At 41.4% G+C, this 20,370-nt stretch overlaps 1 protein-coding gene across 4 annotated transcripts in view; it reads left to right on the forward strand.

Moving 5' to 3' along the window:
- ZDHHC1 (zDHHC palmitoyltransferase 1) overlaps positions 1 to 19,257 on the forward strand; it is a 43,168-nt gene extending 23,911 nt beyond the window's left edge. For 3 of the 4 annotated variants that reach the window (XM_073659601.1, XM_073659603.1, XM_073659602.1), the window contains exons 3-12: positions 7 to 225; positions 1,723 to 1,898; positions 5,265 to 5,366; positions 6,071 to 6,195; positions 7,454 to 7,612; positions 9,479 to 9,594; positions 11,098 to 11,180; positions 13,053 to 13,143; positions 16,308 to 16,419; positions 18,687 to 19,257. In XM_073659601.1, the coding sequence (XP_073515702.1) occupies positions 7 to 225; positions 1,723 to 1,898; positions 5,265 to 5,366; positions 6,071 to 6,195; positions 7,454 to 7,612; positions 9,479 to 9,594; positions 11,098 to 11,180; positions 13,053 to 13,143; positions 16,308 to 16,419; positions 18,687 to 19,192 (1,689 nt within the window). In that variant the 3' untranslated portion in view covers positions 19,193 to 19,257. The remainder of the gene's footprint in view (positions 1 to 6; positions 226 to 1,722; positions 1,899 to 5,264; positions 5,367 to 6,070; positions 6,196 to 7,453; positions 7,613 to 9,478; positions 9,595 to 11,097; positions 11,181 to 13,052; positions 13,144 to 16,307; positions 16,420 to 18,686) is intronic. The other variant, XM_073659604.1, reaches the window with a different exon arrangement.
- Positions 19,258 to 20,370: the final 1,113 nt, after the last annotated feature.

Here is a 20,370-nt window from a genome sequence, read left to right on the forward strand (position 1 = left end):
TTCCAGATGACCATCTGCAGGAAACCGTCTGGTAAGACAGTGCCCGACAAGGAAGGGGTGGACACTGCAACAGAGCCCCTTCAACACTCTCGGAGAAATGGCTGGAGTTGGCCTCCGCACCCCTTGCAGTTTGTGGCCTGGTTCACTTATCTTCTGTTCACTATCATCGGATTTGGCATTCTCGTTCCGCTCTTGCCTCGACATTGGGTGGCTGCTGGCTATGTGGTATCCTTTAAACATAGATACTTATGATTTGTCTTTTATGTTTGCACAATAGATCATACCTATGATATCTATGTGTGAAAGTCTATAATATATGTGCCTGTGTGTGTGTATATAATATGTATGTATATGTATGTGTGTGTACATATACTTATATACATACAAATATATATAGATTCCAACTCACCATTGACATTAGCCACATCCGCTCGGACAACGGCTCTGCCACATTCCGAATAAGCAATAAATGAAGAAATAGTCCAGCTTCACGGATAGATTCGTCTTTATTTAGATGAAAGCCATACACAGGACATAAGTCACAATAATGATCTAGCGTTGATATAACACTCGCCTCTAAGCGTTTCAGGTGAACACTCACCCTCGATCATGATTAAGGTGAATGTTCGCCTGAAACGCGTGGATGCGAGCGTTATATCAATGCTAGATCACCTGTCCTCTTATGTCAGACTTGTGTCCTGTGTATGATTGCCACTCTGGACTAATAAACCACTGTTTATAAGCGTTCCTATAATAACAATGATTAGTTCTCCCCGGAAACCCTCAGCGAGGTGTGAGCTGGTCATGACATTATTCTGTGTTCTGGAATCCAGGCTGACAGATTACAGGTTGCTGTAGATGCAGGTGATGGACTGCTGACTGGTCAGTAGAGCAGGCGCAGTCATCGGGAGTGTCACTTACTGTGACTCTTAGAGGACACAATGCATATAAAATAAAGCTGTTAAAAATAATTGTGCGCAAAACTAATTACAAAGGTATTTTCAAGAGTCCAAATACAAATGATGACTCACTGGACACCGTCTACACTTCGGTCTCCTTTCTTAAGAGAGAGGAAAGACTATTGTGTCCCTCAGTGATACATAGCCCATCTCCCCATGTATACAGGGCGTGCTGCCCACGAGATGACAATGTATGTTGGGCTAAAATCAGCCAGTGTAAATGTGCCTTCACCAGTAGAAATAGCTGCCATAACCTTAAAGGGGTTGTATTGCGAAAGACATTGATGAGCTGGAACCAGCACCTATCATGGTGCCTCTTTCTGGCGAAGGCTCAACTTTCTGTGCCCGGATGCAAAGAGGGGATAAGAGGCGCAGTGGTGGGATCCACACCTATTAGACATTTATGATGTTATGCAACTCTGATTGGACGAGAGTGCATGTGTCCTGACCCTGAAGGAGCAGATGAGCCTCCAGACACTTGTCTGGTTCCTTTAATTACACAATTTAGGATGCTTCTTAAATATTTTTTACTTATCTTGCTGTAGATTTACTTATCCTGTCCAATTTTGTAGATAGCGTGCACTTGACAGTCTAATAATGTGGCAATTTTATCTAAGTAACTCATGCTAGATGATAAATTTGGTCATCTTGGTGCACCCCAAAGTACTTAAGGAAAAAAAAATGAGCCCAGCAGAACAAAACAATTTTCACATTAACACACGATTGTACTTACTATGTTATTCTTCCTTAACTGTCATTATAGTGTATGGGAGTTCTGTTCACTTTACATTGTATTGTCCATTTTTTGGCTGTTACCATTGATCCAGCAGATGAAAATGTACGTGCCAAGGGCTCCCCTGGTCCACTGCCTGTATTCGATAGGACCAAGCATGCTCATGTCATTGAAAACATGCATTGTTACATCTGTGAGGTGGATGTGTAAGTAGAAGTTCTTGTGTCTTGTATGTGTACTAGTCTTACAGATGAGATGAGCTGTGCACAGCAATGCTCACAAATTGGGTGAGCTCTGCTTATCTTTCTTGGGGTACTTAAATTACAATAATGTAGATTTTGTTTTGGCCTTGTGTCCCACTGTCCTTTTAATCAGTGGGGGGCATCATGTCCAATCCATGGTGGTTTAGTGGCTTCCTCTTCCATACACAGTTGTCATATGATCCTGTGAAGTCAGCTCTGCTATGCAGCCAGGAGGCTACTTCCTCTGTAACTGGGTTAACATACTAGCCCCAGTTACAGGGAAAGTCTGATTTAAATAAAAAAAACTCAATAGGCCAGAAAAAAAACTTAATGGGTCCTGACTATATATATATATATATATATATATATATATATATATATATATATATATATATAAAATAAATCCTAAAGATTAAACCAGACTCTTCTAAATGTCTAAAAAATCATTCTTTATTAAATAGTATTTTTACAAAAGATTAAAAACAGAATGATAAAAAAGGTGAGAGAGACCTGCACTGCAAGAACTAAAGAAACGCGGTTTGTATATATAGCCTCATGGTAAAAAAAAAAGTGCAATTCCACATTTTTTTTTTTCTTTTTTTTTTTTTACCACGTTCACTGAATGCAAAAACTGACCTGCCATTATTATTCTCCAGGTCATTACGAGTTCGTAGACACCAAACATGTGTAGGTTCTTTTTTATTTAAGTGGTGAAAAAAAAATCTAAAGTTTGATAAAAAAAAAAAATGGTGCCATTTTCCGGGACCCGTAGCGTCTTCATTTTTCTGATGTTTTTATTGATACCATTTTGGGGTAGAGCTGATGTTTTGATCGCCCATTATTGCATTTTATTGCAATGTTGCGGCGACCAAAAAAAAACGTAATTCTGGTGTTGAGAATCTTTTTCTCGTTACGCCGTTTACCGATCGGATTAATTCTTTTTTTATATTGATAGATCGGGCGATTCTAAATGCGGCAATACCAATTATGTATATATGTGGGGTTTTTTTTAGCAGATGAGCAGATCGCCTGTGTGTAGCAGATTTGCTCACTTGCTATGAGCGCCGTCCACTGGGCCAGTGCAGACCCCGGGTTGTCGTGCCAACCCATCGGTGACCTGCGATCATGTGTCGGGGTCACCGATGGGCGAGGTAAGTGACACGCATCCGGTTTGCGCGAGTTAAATGCCGCTGTCAGAGATTGACAGCGGCATTTAACTAGTAAACACGCCATCCACGGCTGTTTGCGAGCACATGTCAGCTGTATAAATCAGGACCTGAACAGGGTGTTATGATGTGGTGCGTACTATTACTTACCACGTCATAAAGGGGTTAATATTTTGTAAAAATACTTGTGATGAATGGCACCAGAGAGATCACGCAGAATCCCACCGCGCCTCCCGCCTGAAGTCACTATTACATCAAACGGATCACGTGATACAGATCCGCACTTTGCACTAACGTGACGTTCAGCAACCCCTCGGGGACACGTAAGGTCAGATTGATACAGTTCTACACAAGACACCCCCTGTCTTCACAGGTTCAGGAAGGTACCAGAAGTAGGATGAGGTGGCCCACTCGGTCACTGACGTGGCACCACACTCGCTCACACCCCTGACAGGCTGAGAGGCCCCTCTCACTGACCCCAGTGAAACCGAACCTTATCAGCCCGGTAGAGCTTCTCTCAGTTCCTATTAGACAGACATAAGCCCCGGTCCGTAATGGGAATTATATCAGGCCCGGTAGCGTGTGAGTTGAACCGAAGAATGTACATATGGATTCATGGATCGAGATAAAACAGCACCCCAAGGTTAAATTATATATTTAATCGCCTTAAGGGCACACTACACAATACACTATATACATAAGGGTTATGCATACATAATGTTCAGATATGCAAACACAATAGTAGTGGTACAAAAGATATAAGCAGATATTAAGAGTCAGTTACAAGTCAGATGGAAGGCCTGGCTTGCGGGGGAGGGGCTGCCACATGGGAAGCTTATGGTTCCTGCTGTTGGGTGACTTCTCCCACATGATGTGTTGTCACGGCCTCCCAGGGAAAAAGCAATAGGCCAAGAGCTGCAGGAGCTTTTTAACCCTTCTGGGTCATCCCCCTGTTGCCCCTGGGCTGGACCCAAATCTCCACCCCTGGCTTCTAGTAGCTAGAAACTCCAGAAACTAAGATGGGTCATAACTCCTGAATGGACGGTCCTAGGGAGCCGGTTCTGGTGCCATCGGATCCAGCTGGGCCCCTGCTACGCGTGGAGACTAAACACAGTGGCCCTGGGAGTTTCCGAATGGCTGGATGTGCTGTGTATCTCCCTATCCGTATGTGCTAGACTGGGTTGAGCCCCAGGCGGACATTCACCTCATCCTTGGGATTTCCCAAATCTATTTGAGGTATGCCTAGGACGTATAGTATTTCCATAACTCGATATGGAATTCCTATCTGTCTAACTAAAGAAAACCCACATAGCATACAAGTCCTTTGTTCTGAGTTGAGCAGGTTCAAGGTGTGATATTTGTCACTCAATCTCTTGACCCTCCTGCAGCTGCTCAGTGTCTTGTTACAACGGTACTCTGAAGGGGCTTTATAATTCTCTGCCAAATAGGATACAACAATTGACATGGAATTATATCTCCAGTATTCTTCACAATACTATTTAATAATGATTTTTTTTAGAAATGTAGTTGAGTCTGGTTTAATCTATACATGTATTAAAAAAATAAAAATAAAGTATTTTAATGTTGAAATCCCACCCTAAGTTTTTTTTAATGATTTTATGTGGGGAGGGGGGGGGCATATGTGAAAAATAAAAATCAGGAAAAAATAAACAGTAAAAAAAAGCCTCACACAATCCATGCTATTACTGTAAAAAAATGTTTGATGTATAAAAATAATTATGTAAAGGGGAACAAAGTTTAAAATGCATCTCTGGTCCTTTTGTGGTTATAAAAAAAAAAGTGGAAAACCGACACATTTCCTTTTTTTTCCCACCAGTATCGCTTTGTATTAGCAAAAAAATAAAAAAATTAAAGATTATGAAAATTAGGTGTCACGCATTACAAAAGAAGATGCACAAATTATTTGAATATCCGAATTGGACATTTTTTTACAGCTCTTTATACCACATGTATGAATAAAGAACAAACATGCCTTGAACTGATTAATAATTAAATTGCTGCATTGTTTAATTGTTATGTTGGTCCACATTGACCTCATTTATGTCTATTTTTTTTTTTTTGTTAGTGTTGGCTCATGTGCATGAATTATAGGTCATCGGTGGTTCTCATACCTGGGGTTATACATATTTTTCTTTCTCCACAGGGGCGCAAAGTCAAAGCACTGCAGCTTATGCAATAAATGCGTCAGTGATTTTGATCACCACTGCAAATGGCTCAATAACTGCGTGGGAGGAAAAAATTACTGGTAAGAGGAACATGCAGTTACAGGGTACCTGTCACATTAATAAATGCTATTAACCTGCAGATATGGGGTTAATGTGCAGGTTAATATCATTCTGAACCTGCCGGCGACGGCACTTTGAGCCCCACTGTCAGGAGGAAATTAACCTTATTCCTCCCGGCAGCGTTTGGTGATCAGTCATAGGGGCAGCGTCGGCAGGGGTTCAGTCACCGCTTTTTTTGTACTTAGTGATTGGCAGCTGTAACTGCGCCCTCCGCACTGACTAACAGCAGCTTAGCATTAGGGCCGGCTGCCAGTCAGTGCCGGGGGCGCGGTTACAGCTGCCGCTCTCTATACACATAATGGTGACTGAATTTGTGCTGGCACCTGCCCTATGATTGAAGCCTGGACGCTGCCAGGAGGAATAAAGTTCATTTCCTCCTGGCAGCGGGGCTCTCAGTGTGGGCACCAGACAGGTTCAGAAAGCTATTAACTTAAAAATTAACCCCATACAGTATCTGCAGATTAATAGCATTTTTTCATGTGACAGGTTCCCTTTAAAGAGTTGAGCTCTTTAATAAATCTGTAAATCTGACACTTGTTCATTGTATTATAAGGCAAAAGTGCAGGAACAAAGTTGTGGTTACATCCATTGGTAACATATTGATTCATATAGGATAAGGTTTGGTAGTATGTAATTAATATAATTTTGTCTTTCCACATTTTAGGTTGTTTTTGAACTGTCTTATATCTGCATTCCTGGGCACAGTTCTGCTGAGCACAATCTCGTCCTATGTATTTGTTGCATACTTCGTTGACCCAGCGGTGTTGAGGAGTGATCAGCATTTTGAAGGTGATCTTATTTATTTTTTCACTAAAAGATGTTGTAGACTCTTTTATAAATGCTCTTCTTCAATATTTAGTATTTGTAATAAATCCTATGCCTCAGTGCTGTTCTAAGAAATAGATTCAAAGGCCATGGACTCCTTAAAGGGATTCTGTCAACCCAAACTGACAGTATAAACTAAGCCTCACCCTCACTGGGATTGACTGCACTGACCTGAGCTTTCTGTACAGACATTGCTCGCTTCAGGCAAGCCAGTGCTGTCCATCAACAGTGAGGGAGGCGGGAATATGCAAAACCAGTGGGCGGAGCAGTGCACTGAGCTTCTTGGCCACACCCAAGGTGCTCCAAGCACCCTAATTATCATATTTGGTTACACTTTAGATTCTGCAGAATTTAATTAAAAGATATTCACTTTGCAGCCTGCTCCTAGTTTCATATTTTTCTCTTGTGGGTGTGCTCCTCCTAGTAATGCATGGTGGATATAATATCTCTGGCTAGTATGCTGCTGCCTACACAAGCTCTTACGTATCAGCACAGCTTCATTCCTTCAGTGATTTCCCATCCTTATCTACTGCCTTTTTCCTCCTGAAGAACATGGATGCTTTCCCTCTCCTCTCCCCATGCTAATCTGTGTACACCACCCTCTATAAACAGCCAGAGCTACAGTTGTGCTCAAAGTTTTACATACAACTATGAGTGGAGAAAGTTTTTTGTTATCATTCATATTCTCTGAAACAAGGCCAAGAAAGCAAAAATTCTGCCGGGGTATGCAAACTTTTGAGTACAACTGTATATAGGGTCCGCATCTTTTAGACGTTTGTTGGATATCACGTGGATGTACCATAAATGTTAGTCATAAGACAACTTTTAATGTATTTGTCCTACTTGAACATCTCCATTAGCTATCCCTTTATGACACTGCAGTATTTTACTGCCTATTCCTGTCCACCTCACTGGCGATAAAACCCCTTTCTGCTGCCCTGGCTATTTAGGTCCATTGACCACTTTCGGAGAAGCCATTTTCCGTTTTCTGTTGAAAGAAGACTGTAAATGGTGGGCTCCTCTCTCATATGCCCTCTGCCTGGTGCGGAGATAGGCCAGAAGCTAGAACCCATTGGTTTGCTGCCTTTCATGTGATGTGCATGATAATCTTTTCTCCAATTTACACCAATTCTAGGTATTTATTTAATAAAGTGCACACTCACACAAGCTGTTGCACATGTTGTATATTCAGATGATAACCTCGATCGTCCATGTTTTCCAGCCATCCGGAACCTCTCAGACGTGTGGTTTGTGTTCCTGCCTGAAGCCCCAGTGGAAACCCAAGCATCTGTCATTCTGGGGCTGGCGGCTCTGGTGTCCGTGATGGGGCTCATAACTATTCTGCTGATAGGACAGCTGCTCTGCTTTCACATCTACCTCTGTAAGTCACAAATGCTTCTCCACAAGGAGGACCGTTACCCATTGGATCCCAGTCAGACGCCTCTCACCCATCCAAACAACATCTCACACTTTGCACTGACGAGGGGCAAAACCCCGAAACAGTGTCTGCATATTGAGATTCCTGGTTTGGCTTTTATCCTAAGTCCAGGCTCGTTAAAGGGTCAATTATTGATTTTTAGGGTATGTGCCCACGTTGCGGAAATGAAGCGGAAAATTTGCCCTTCATTTCCGCATGTCCTTTCCCGGAAAAACGCATGCGGAATTTCGCAAGCGTTTATCGTGCGTTTTCGACATGCGGAATTGCCTTGCGTTTTTTATTGCATTGCAAAGGCAATTCCGTATGTGGAAACGCAAAATTAATTGACATGCTGCGGATTTTTATACGCAACAAAAACGCTGCGGAAAAATCCACAGCATGGGCACAGAACTTGCAGATTCTCATTGGAGACCATGGGGTGCGGATTACCAAGCGTTTTACAAGCGTTTCCCTAAGGGTATGTGCCCACGTAGCGTTTTACAGACGTATTTGATGCGGAATTTCCGGTAGCGGAAACGCTTGGTAATCCGCACCCCATGGTCCCCAATGAGAATCCGCAAGTTCTATGCCCATGCTGCGGATTTTTCCGCAACGTTTTTGTTGCGCACAAAAATCCGCAGCATGTCAATTAATTTTGCGTTTCCACATACGGAATTGCCTTTGCAATGCAATAAAAAACGCAAGGCAATTCCGCATGTCGAAAACGCACGATAAACGCTTGCGAAATTCCGCATGCGTTTTTCCGGGAAAGGACATGCGGAAATGAAGCGCAAATTTTCCGCTTCATTTCCGCAACGTGGGCACTTACCCGTAGGATTGCTTCATCCAATAGGGGCACTACAGTTCTAGTCCTCGTGCTCTCTGAAGAGGCAATTTAAATGTTTAATGAGCACACAACATGCGGTCAGCCCTTCAGCATTGCTAACTGGACTCTATGGATATGTGCACAGGTTAAGCATTTGCTGCAGATAATTCTGAACCAAAAATTAGTCTTTTGGCAGGAAAAAATGAAGTGCATTCACGTATCTCATTCACTCTGCCGGGACAGTAAAATGCTGCAGTTTTGCAGCAAAAAACGCAGTGTGAGAACATACCATTACAGTGTCAGATTAATCAAGTGATTGAGGTGTGCCAACTGTGCAACTGGCGCCAGAAGATGGGGCATTTAGTGGCGGAAATGACCCACTAATTTGTCTTTGCTAGTATATTTTTGTGTTTTAATAAAATAAATAATTTATTTTATAATTATGTGACTTAATTAACTTATTATTTTTTTTTCTGCTTCCCTATTCTTCATTGTATGTGTATTCCTCTATCTGTTATCCAACTTAAAAGGTAACATTTACACACCACTTAGGCTATGTACAATTTTGCACAGATTTTTTTTCTTTCTTTTTTTTGGTTCATAAATACAAAATTAAGCAACACCTTTAATGGTTTCCAATACAAATTATCTACCATTTTGCTGCTGTAGAGTGTCTGTAAGTTAACTACTTTCTCAAGCTGAGTGCTTTACAATCAAATCCATCAGGGCTCCTGCTCCTAGTTATGACGTCCCTCTCCCACCTCCCTTATCTTAGTGTTAGAGAGAGCAGCGGAGGAAGAGGTGGAATTCTACACAAATCTATAAAAGTTTGGAGAGGGGAGAAAGTATTTACAGTCTTGTGGAGGGCAGAGAAAACAGGTCTTATGACTTATTTTGCAGTAGGGATCAATGGTTTTACATTATTCATATAATCCCGGCTTTTAGCTAAGCCTAAATAAGTGTGCGTACATTAAAAGTGATCGTGTTTTCTCCTTTTATGCTAGTGTGGAATAAACTAAGCACTTATGAATATATAATGCACCAGCGGCAGAAGCAGGAGATGAAGTCAAACTGCAGAGACCTGGAGCCTGCAGGAACACCACCCACAGGACGAGCTCCGGTAACTGATGATCAAATAAGACCATTAACAAAAAAATGTTTTAAACTTCCATTATCTGAAGTGCATAATTTATAAATCCGGTCAATTTTAAGTGAACCGGCAATACAAATTTTGCTTTCCTGGTGCTGCTGAGAGCAGATGCTGGGACTGTGCTCAGCAGAAAACACGCTGTAAATGACACTTTATTCTAACCGCAGTATTTTTGGGCAGTACTTCAGCAGTATTTCTAATCTGAAACCAGGCCTCGCTCCAGCACACATTATACTGCTGAACGTCCGTTATAGTGTTTCCATCTGTAGATGCAATTCCAGAGTTTGGCTTACAAATATGGCGTTCTAAGGGCCCACCACTTACATTGACTGTAGGGGCCCACTCTTCTACTAGGTGTAAATATTACATTACCCTTATTCACAACTTTACCTATGCGTCTATATAATAATAAACGGGGTAGGTTGATGAATGATCAGATTCTGGCTTTGTCAGTACATAGTGAATCCAGAATATTGTGCCAAGTACTGATCATATAGGGAGTTGTGGGGCCCACCGGGAGATTCTCCTGTTATCCTGTGTGCCAGTCCGAGCCTGAATATGGATGAAATACTGACGTGATGTAAGCCATCCTTACCCGTTAGATGGCTGAACATTCGACCCACGGCCATCTCAGCCGACTCTCCTATACACAAGAGAATTTGTTCGGTTGAGCGCTCCTTTGTTTTCAAAGAGAAAGCCGAAATCGGACATGCGCGATTGACATCTCCCTCCACCATCAGTTGGCCGGCACCCCCATACACAGTACACCGTTGGCCGAACCAGTCAATATTGTCGGATTTAGACAACTTAAAAGGGTATTCCCATCTTCAAGATCTTATTCCAATATGTAGTAGGTGTAATAATAATATCAAATACCTCCAATTACAAATGTAGTATAGTTCTTCTGATTCACTATGTCTCTTTCCTCATGCGCAGGCATTGCAGGACCTTAGGTATCCATGGTTACGACCACTAGCAACTAGCTAACCAATCACTATGTCAGTGGACGTAACCATGGATACCTAAGGTCCTGCAATGCCTGCACATGAGGAAAGCGACATAGCGAATCAGAAGAACTATACTACATTTCTAATTGGAGGTATTTGCTAATATTATTATTATTACACCTACAACATATTGGGATAGGATCTTGGAGATGGGAATACCCCTTTAAGTCTCATGTCTGGGAGCTCTAAGGCCTAATTGCGTAGAAGTGCGTTTTGTTTCTTTGTATGTTTTATTATTATTATTATTATTATTATTTATTATAGTGCCATTTATTCCATGGTGCTTTACATGTGAAAAAGGGGTATACATAGCAAAAACAATTACAATAATCTTGAACACAATGTGACAGCGACTGGTACAGGAGGAGCGAGGACCCTGCCCGCGAGGGCTCACAATCTACAAGATTTATCTTATTTCTCTCTTTTACACGTTGTAGTACACTTCTCTGTTTTCTTTTCTCCATAGAATGAGAGTTATGGCGGGAGTCTCATTTACACTAACCCAGATGTTCTGATTGAGAGTCCGTCGTCTGGATCTCTAAATACAGAGTGAGTCTATTGAACTCCTTTATTGCTCCATAAAATGGGCTTGATGGTGATCACATCAGGAAATATCTGTAGAGTCTCAAAGTGCATGGATTTATGGTGTAATGTGGATTTGTCCGTGGCTTGGGGGCCCCTTACACAATGGATAAGTCGGCTAAACGACGGTCGAGATAGCTCTCCCAACTCCTCTACACATAGTGCTTGCTCTGCTCCTGTGCTAGACATCTCTGGCTGCGGCTTATCTCATGGAGAACAAAAGGATCAGCAGCGCCAAATCTGACATCCGGACCCTTATCTCCTGGACAAGATCTGTCTGGGGCCCCATACATATTATACTTGGTTCAGCCTGTCAAAGGCGGTTTAATTCATGGGATGCAGCGATCAATAGTGATTTCAGCATAAAGGAGGAGCAAAAAGAGTTATGGGTATACAGAGAGCAAAATTATCCGCATTATTACAGGGGGTTAAAGTTAGGACAGATAGAGAAACGGCCTTACCCACACTAGGTCAGAATACCAATATACGAGCAGGATGAAGCAGACCCCCCATGATAAAGGCAGGGGGATGCAGCAGGTGCAAAATACTGATGAAACAACCACACACAACCCTACCAATTCATGGAGGGGGTGCTCACCTAGTATTAGATAAGGCTTGTATAGGGCGCAAGTCACACAGATATGTGTGATGCACAGTGTCTGGCTCTCAGCCTATCGATGACGCCCATACTATTAGATCAGGTGGGCTGCACAGTGCTATATAAGTGCACGCCAGCACCTGACTGCATCCTGCATAAATGTGCAAGAAATAGATGTATAAAATGCATGAGGTATTGATCGGTATTTTGGCCAAAATACACAAGCTCACGACCCACGTCAGAAGTCCTCTTTGTCTTATATATGAAAATGTCTCGTATATTTGTGTGACTGGCGCCCCATGCAAGCCTCGTCTGTGTGCATTTATAATACTAGGCATCTGCCCCCTCCATGTGTAGTAGGTTTGTGAGCGGTTGTTTGCATCAGTATTTTCCACCCTTTTCCTTGCAGATTTGAGCCATTAAAGCATTTTTTTTCAGATTTCAAGCATGTCAATTCTTTCAATGTTCTTACAGCATTTTTCACCCATTCAAATGAATGGGGAATTAACACACGCAAAAATCCCAGGTGAACATACCCTTAGTCTGCATATACTTTTTGATCATATCTTTTTTGCATTTTTGTGCAGAAAACACATTTAGTACATATTGCGTTGTGTCAAATTGCTCAGCTCTGCTGCATGTGATACTGCAAGGAAACATTCCTGTAATTGGATGATCTATTATTTAATTTTGTTGTTCAGTATCTATTAGATCCTATCATTTTGCTCACTGATGACCCAGGTGAAGATGTGACAGTAACTTATCATATTTTCACTGGGGTTGTGCCTGTATTAGGGTCATCTGTGACCTATGTGTTTTATATTATCTTATTTTACTTGCTTATATGGCACCATAAATTAAACAGCACTTTACAGACATACTATCACCACTGTCCCCATTGGGGCTCACAATCTACATTCCCTATCAGTATGTTTTTGGAATGTGGGAGTAAACTGGAGAACCCGGAGGAAACACATGCAAACACGGGGAGAACATACAAACTCCTTGCAGATGTTGTCCTTGGTGGGATGTGAACTCAGGACCCCAAGGCTGCAGTGCTAACCACTGATACGTAAGGACCAACAGAGTAGAATCTGCCCATTGATCGGCAGGTCCGCACACCTTGAATTGCAAATACACGTACCTTTTTGGTGTCAGTTTCTTGCAGAGGTTGATGATACAGAAGTGACATACGCAGACTAGTAGTAAAGCCTTTCATTGACATTTGTGTCTGTATGCAGCTCTCCGGTGCCCCCTAATGCTGACCATGGGACCAGAAATTCTGATTTCGACCATAAAACATCACCAGCAGAACAGAGAAAACCAAAGAAGGTTGGCACCAAGAATATATGTATTTTTCTTCCTTGGAGGAATAATGCTGACCTTATAAATCAGATTGAAGTCCAGGACACTGTTGTTTTCATTGATTTTTTGCTTTCAGTTGAGGACAGTAACACATATCTGTCCTATCACACTTTGGCCGTCAGCTTTTGTGATAAATTCCAGCATTCATTGTGTAGTATGACTTACAATTTGTGTTGTTTAGATCACATTCTCAGCCTTTTTTTATTTGTAAGGCTGGAGTCACACTAGCGTATAAAAAATGGGTCCGATGTTGATCCAGAAAAATAGAACAAGTGTCATGCTAGTACAATGCGATTTTTCTCAACTGGCATCCCTATGACATGCGTATGCTATCCGTATGCAAAGCGGTTTTAACATCATCTTTTACATACCGTAATTCTCTATGTAATTTAAAGGTAGTTTTCAAACTAATAAAGCAATCTTATATACGGATATAGATAGACTATATAGATATCCTGTAGACATATGATGTTGCAAGCCCCCTAAATAAACTTTCACCCCTTAGAGTGCCTTTCATGTGGCAATAGAGGGTGTTTAGCCTTATTACAATTAAAAAAATTCTGTGGGGTCCCCCCCATTTTTCATTACAAGCCAAGGTAAAGCAGACAGCTGGGGGCTTATATTATCAGGCTGGCAAGGTCCCTGGTTATTGGGCCCTTCCCAGCCTAAAAATACCAGCCGTAGCCACCCCACAATTGGCGCATCCATTAGATGCGAAATTTCTGATGCTTTGCTTCAGCTATACCTGATTGCCCTGGTGTGTTGGCCATAGAGGTAATGGTTTATGGGGTTGATGTCAGCTTTGTAATGTTAGCTGGCATCAATCCCAGGTGTAAGTAATGGAGAGGCGTCTATCAGACACCCCCATTTACTAACCCAGTCATTTTAAAAGAAAAACACACACACACAGAAAAAGTAGTTTATTTTAAAAAACATTTCTGCACACCTCATTCACCAATTTAATAAAAAAAAAAAAAAACACCTGAAGATCCAAAGCAGTCCAGGGAATCTGAAGTAGTCCAGAAATGGGAACCTGAAAGACATAAAAAGAGAATTAAATAAATAAAGACAATAAACACTCCCTCATTTACCAATTTATCAATAAAAAAAAATCCCCGCAGCTCCGACATAATGCAGCGAGATCCCATGACGTCCAGCAATTCTGTACCACAACCGATGGAGCGTTGTTTGAGAACCACACTTCACAGGTCATTCCCGGTCATGTCTTGCGCTCGGTAACGTCAGTAACATCATCCGCGTGAAACATGACCGGGAGTAGCCTATGAAGTGCTATTGTCAGAACAACGCTCCGTAGGTTACAGTAGAGATTCAAAGTTGCCGGCTCCCTCCAGACCTGGCGGCTCTGAACAGCGGTGACATCAATAACTACACCACTCACCAGCATCGTCGAGTCTCATATAGGACTCTGAGACTCTGTGACCTTGATGAGCGGTGTAGTTACTGATGTCACAGCTGTTCAAATCTAATGGATGTGGCAATTCTGGGGCAGCTGCGGGCTGGTATTTTTAGGCTGGGAAGGGCCAGATAACCATGGACCTTCCCAGCCTATTAATATCAGCTCATGGCTGTCTGCTTTGCTTTTGCTGGTTATCAAAAATGGGGAGGACCCTAAAAAAATGACACTCCCCCTCCCTTTTTTATAATCAGCAAAGGCAAAGCAGACAGCTGTGAGCTGATATTAATAGGCTGAGAAGGTTCCTGGCTATCTTGCCCTTTCTAGCCTGATAACATAAGCCCGCAGCTGTCTGCTTTCCCTTAGTTGGTTAATAAAAGTAGGGGAGGGGACCCCACGTCATTTTTTAAAAAATTATTTAATAATGTTAAACACCCTTTTAGTGACATATGAAAGGCACTAAAGGCTGCTAGTTTATTATATGTAGGGGTTTGAGACATTAAATAGATAAGATAGATGTCCTATAGATATCTATTCTGACAGTTCGGGCTGTGAATTTACTGTACTTGGCTGATGAAATGTCGGGTTTCCTATGAGTTGTGTGCGTAAAAATTGCACAGCACATCCATGGTCCGTGTTATGTGCATTTTTTTTCTCACACCCTTTGACTTGCATTGACGAGTGAGATCCGATCCTCGCATCCACTCACAGCATACGGCGATTTATTTTTATTTTTTATTTTTTTTCCACAGTCCGATTAGAGTGGAGGAAAAACTCACAGATCAGCACTGTTTCATTTACTAACATTGGTCAGATTGCAATGCTATGTTTTCTCACATTGCACTCGTCCGATTTATACGCCTGTGTGAGCGAGCCCTAAGACATTGCACAATAAATGCTGGAATTTATCACAGTGCTGTCCTCCACTGTTTTCTATACTTGCAATCAAAATTATTCAACCCCCCCATTGTAAAATAGGTTTATTAGCAAAAGAACAATGTTAGTGACTCAACACAACTGATATATCAAATGGGTTCTCCAAATTCAGCATAAAATGCCAAGCATCTTTAGTACTTAGTAGAGCACCCTCTGGCTGTTGTAACCTGCTGCAAATATAATACATAGCCAGACACCAGCTTCTGGTGGCGTTCCTGAGGAATTATAGCACATTCCTCATGGGCAACGGTTGCCAATTCACTAGTATTACTAGGTTGTTAATGATTTTTTGGGCTAATCTCTTATCTTGTAAAATCAAAAAAAAAAGGATACAAAAAACAACTGTCTTGAATGTTTCTAGAGATGTAGCCATTAAAAGTAGCATTTTGTGTTGAATTTAGAGAAACTATTTGTTATATTGATTGTGTTGGGTTCATTAAATTATTCATTATTTTTATTCAACTGGTTTATTGCAAACCGCTAAAAGATTGCAAATTTTGCTCATAAACTTAATTTCTTTTGTGGGTTAAGGGGAATCTGTCAGTAGGATCAACCCTCCTAAGCCTTCTTTATGTGCAATGGGCACATTGGTCATAGAAAGCTGAATACAGTGATACCTTGATATCTGCGATGACTCAACTCTTCTAAAGTGTAACTGTAGTTCCTCTTATTGGGAATCACTATGATTTTCCAGTCTTGTAATTTTTAAAATATTTTTATAAAAACACACTTGATATTTAAAGTGAACATTCAGGTATATATGTGATTTACCTCCCACCAGAAGAAGAAAAAGAAAAGGACAAAAAGCAACAAAATCTCTCCTGAAGACGTGAATAAGCATTGCGGTGACATCCCAGGTCTCCGTGTCATTCCCCCCTCTAATGAAGACAATGGTGAGACCTAAAGTACCACATTCTGATGGCCATGTTATGTTTTTATGCGGAATACAGGAAATATTGCTGTATTGGATCTGTATTTTATGGAACAAAGGGGTTGTCTTATCTTTATGACCCACCCTCTAATCTCCCCAAGAACCCCCTCTACGACATCTCTATGTCCTACCAGGCGTTGTCCTAACTGTTTCACGGCTTTCCATCCTTATTTTTTTCCTTATTCCGTCAATATTTTCTTCCATGCTACAGTAGAGAGAAAAATTAAGTACACCCCTCATCAATTCTATTAGATCAGGACATCATTAAAAAATACATCGGGTCCTTTTTAGAAGGTCTAAAAATAATACATCTCAAACGAACTAACATGACAGATTACACTGTGGTGGTGTTATTTAACGAAAACTAGAGGAAAATGCAGAAGCAGTATGTCAAGAAATGAAGTACACCCCACAAATTAATATCTTGTAGAACCACCTTTAGCAGGAAGAACTTGAAGCGATTGTTTTGTGTATGATTATCAGTCGCGCATCATTCTAAAAGAATTTTGTCCAATTTTTCTGAGGTTTGTGGTGTAGGAGTTTAGCTCTTTGGTAGTCGCCAGGTCCATACAGACACAAAACTTCTTAGTGCAAACAGGAAAGTTTATTAGACTTCATAAACTTTCAGTATAAGGCCACGGCCCCACTATCAGTATTTGGTCAGTATTCGGTCAGTATTTTTTCTCAGGAGTGGGTGATAAATGCAGAATTGGTGACTTGTTTCTATTATACCTTTTCTCTGATTGTTCCTCACCTGGTTTTGACTTCCACTCCTGAGAAAAAACACTGACCGAATACTGATAGTGGGGCCGTGGCCTAGGGGAAAACAAACAGCCTCTCCTTCCGCATAACAGCAAACAGAAAATAAACACTGGAGGTCTTTACACCTCCACTCACAGGCCTCAATGAGGCAGCTGAACTGCTTTATATAGGCCGTACCACATCTAGCGGTGGAGATATGGGAGCAGCCAGTCTCCCCAATCTCTGTGACTGCTCCTAAACCCTTCCCTTGCTACACCCTATTAACTCTCCCAGCACTAGACATGCTGGAGCCTGCTCTTCTGGGCTTAGATCCCCAAGGTTAACCACCTCGAGGACACACCGCTCCTCTGGATGACCTGTTCTGTGGCCATCTTACAGTGGACATTAGGTTTCACTGGGTTGAGGTCTGGACAGTGGGCCACTACTGCACCTTGATTCTTTTTAACGATTCTGATGTCGATTTGCTGCTGTTCTTGGGATCATTGTCCTGTTGCATGACCCAGTTTCAACCAATCTTACAGAGGAGTTCATGGTCCATTCAATGACTTCAAGGTGCCCAGGTCCTGTGGCTTCAAAACAGCCCAACACATTATCCCTCCACCACCATGCTGGACAATTGGTATGTTGTGTTTAGCCAGGGTACAATGTTCCTTTTTTAGAAAGAAGAGGCTTTCTCCTGGCAGCACTTCCAAACCAGCCATACTTATTCCATCTTTTATTCTAATTATACTTACATGAACTTAAATGTTTAACATTCTACTTGTTTTTTTTTCAATTTCATTGAAAGTTAAGGTGAATTTGCCGGGACATGCACTCTTGGAAAGATTGTCAACTGTCCTGAATGGTTTTCCACTTGTCAATATTATATCTCACTGTAAAAATGATGAACTCCAAAATGTTTAGAAACAAACTTGTGACCCTTTCCAAATTGATGGGCAGCAAATATTGTACTCCTTAGCTTTGTTCACACACGCCTGAATGTTGCAGACCAGCAAATTGACACAACTTCTGCTTCTATAGAGGTGATCACACTCGCTGATGAACAATTTATCACGGGTATTTGATTATATCTGGCTACTACTCCCCCTCTTAAGTCCTATAGGTGCATTGGGAGTGTACTTAATTTTTCACACACTGCTTCCGCATTGTGGCTCGTTTTTTGTTAAATACTTTACTCTGAGGTTTGATTTACCTAATTTTATGTCCTTCCAGGGCCTAGATGTTTTGATTATATTAAGCCATAGAGTGTGTATAGGGTGTACTTAGTTTTTCTCATGGTTGTATGTGGACAAGTACTGGGCTGGGTGTAATTAATGGGTGTAATATACCAATCTGTGTTATGGACTTGGTTTCATCCATTGGCTTGGTTGGGAAAAATATGGAATGCAAAATATCTGAACGATTTTACATCTTTAAATGAAAATTAACCTAACAACCAATTACATTTTAGTTGTCTCTTTTTTTTAGAAGTGCCGATGTCCCTGACGCCTCCCAGTTTGGCTGCTCAGTCTCCTAATTTCCCATCAAGGTCTTTACCTGTTTTGGCTCCCATTAACCTGCATCCTGTTCAGGCTGCCAGGCCTCCGGCAGAATATCATTCTGATTCTGCTGAGTCCATGGAAGAAATTCCAGTAGCCCAGACGCATCTTGGCAGCTCTTCTATGAGCGAAAACCTGTTTCTCACACAAAGAAGTCCCACAGACACAGTAAGCGAATGTGACCTCGGACCGAGACAAAGTTACTTCTGGCCCGTCGCTTTGCAAAAGTTTGAACTACTTCCAAAAACTCCTTCTGTATTTGTCAGTGAGAGCAGTGGAAAACCTGTGTCCAATGGATTTGTTGATGAACCCAAAGTACAAGACTGTCACAAAACGCTTTACAAAAATATGTGGGTGGCCAAGGGCATGGAAGGAGAGCAGGTTCTTTCCATCTCTAATGCAGAAGCTTTGCCCTCCATCTGTGCTAATAAGTAGCTAAAGCCTTTTTTTTCTATGAAGTCTTATAACCATTTATTCTTAATAAATTCTTTTATATTATATAGCATGGTGTTTTACTTTTTAATTTCTTTCTGATAAATTAGTTTTACACAAAATCTGTAGAAAAAGCATGGTCATCTCCTACAACAAGGTACAACTAGTTTTGGAGCATAGGCGAGCCAATTCTCATGCTCTGTAACTTAGTATACACTCTTTTTGCGTACACAGTTCATCAGTATTTTGTCAGCACTATAGGTGCTGGTACCTCCTTTATTTCCCAGCATGCACAGCCTCTACCATTGTCCAATGGATCAGCTGCCAGGAATTCAAAGCCTGCCTCCCTCTCTGTTATCCATCCTTTGTCTGAAGGACAATAACCCCTCCCCACTTCATTACTGAGTATCTACTGCTGGAGACTGATTACCCTTGACAACAGGCAGAGGGACACAGGTTAGTGAGAAGGAAGACCTCTAGTGGCTGGCACTTTGGAGTGAATGGTCAAGGGTAAGACAACAACATTTAAATTGTCTTAAAGAACCGTAATCCTCTAACTCCGGTAAGGTCGAGACCTGTGATGTTCTCTTGAACTTATAAATTTTACAACAAACGGGCCTATAGTTCAGATATGAATCCTATAATTTTATTTAACATGTGTCCACCTGCATATTGGCACCTGGCATTTCATGTGCAGTGGCTTACAAACCACTCACCCCCTTGGCATTTTTCATGTTTTGCTACCTCACAACCTGTAATTTCTCTGGTATTTTGAGGGTTTGCATCAGTTTATGTAAAGAACATGCCTACAACTGTGAACATTTGGTTTTCTTTTATTATGAAGCAAACAACAAATAGGATAAAATAACGGAAAACTTCAGTGTGCATAATTATTCACCCCCCTAAAGTCAGTACTTTGTAGAGCCTCCTTTTGCGGCAATTAGAGCTGCAAGTCGCTTTGGATAAGTCTCTGAGATTTCCACATCTTGCCACTGGGATTTTTGCTCATTCCTCAAGGCAAAATCGCTCCAGCTCCTTCAACAAGACATCCTATCAATGATGGAGTCTTTGTTTAAAAATTATCAAGATTTTTTTCTCTAATAACCCCCCACAACAGCACACAGGAGGATGTAACCCCACCCTAATATGGACAGGAAATACGAAGAGGTTTAAATAGCCCC

Source organism: Phyllobates terribilis, unplaced genomic scaffold (genome assembly GCF_046119375.1).
Source record: "Phyllobates terribilis strain yellow unplaced genomic scaffold, ASM4611937v1 Scaffold_13__5_contigs__length_258822181, whole genome shotgun sequence".
NCBI lineage: Eukaryota > Metazoa > Chordata > Amphibia > Anura > Dendrobatidae > Phyllobates > Phyllobates terribilis.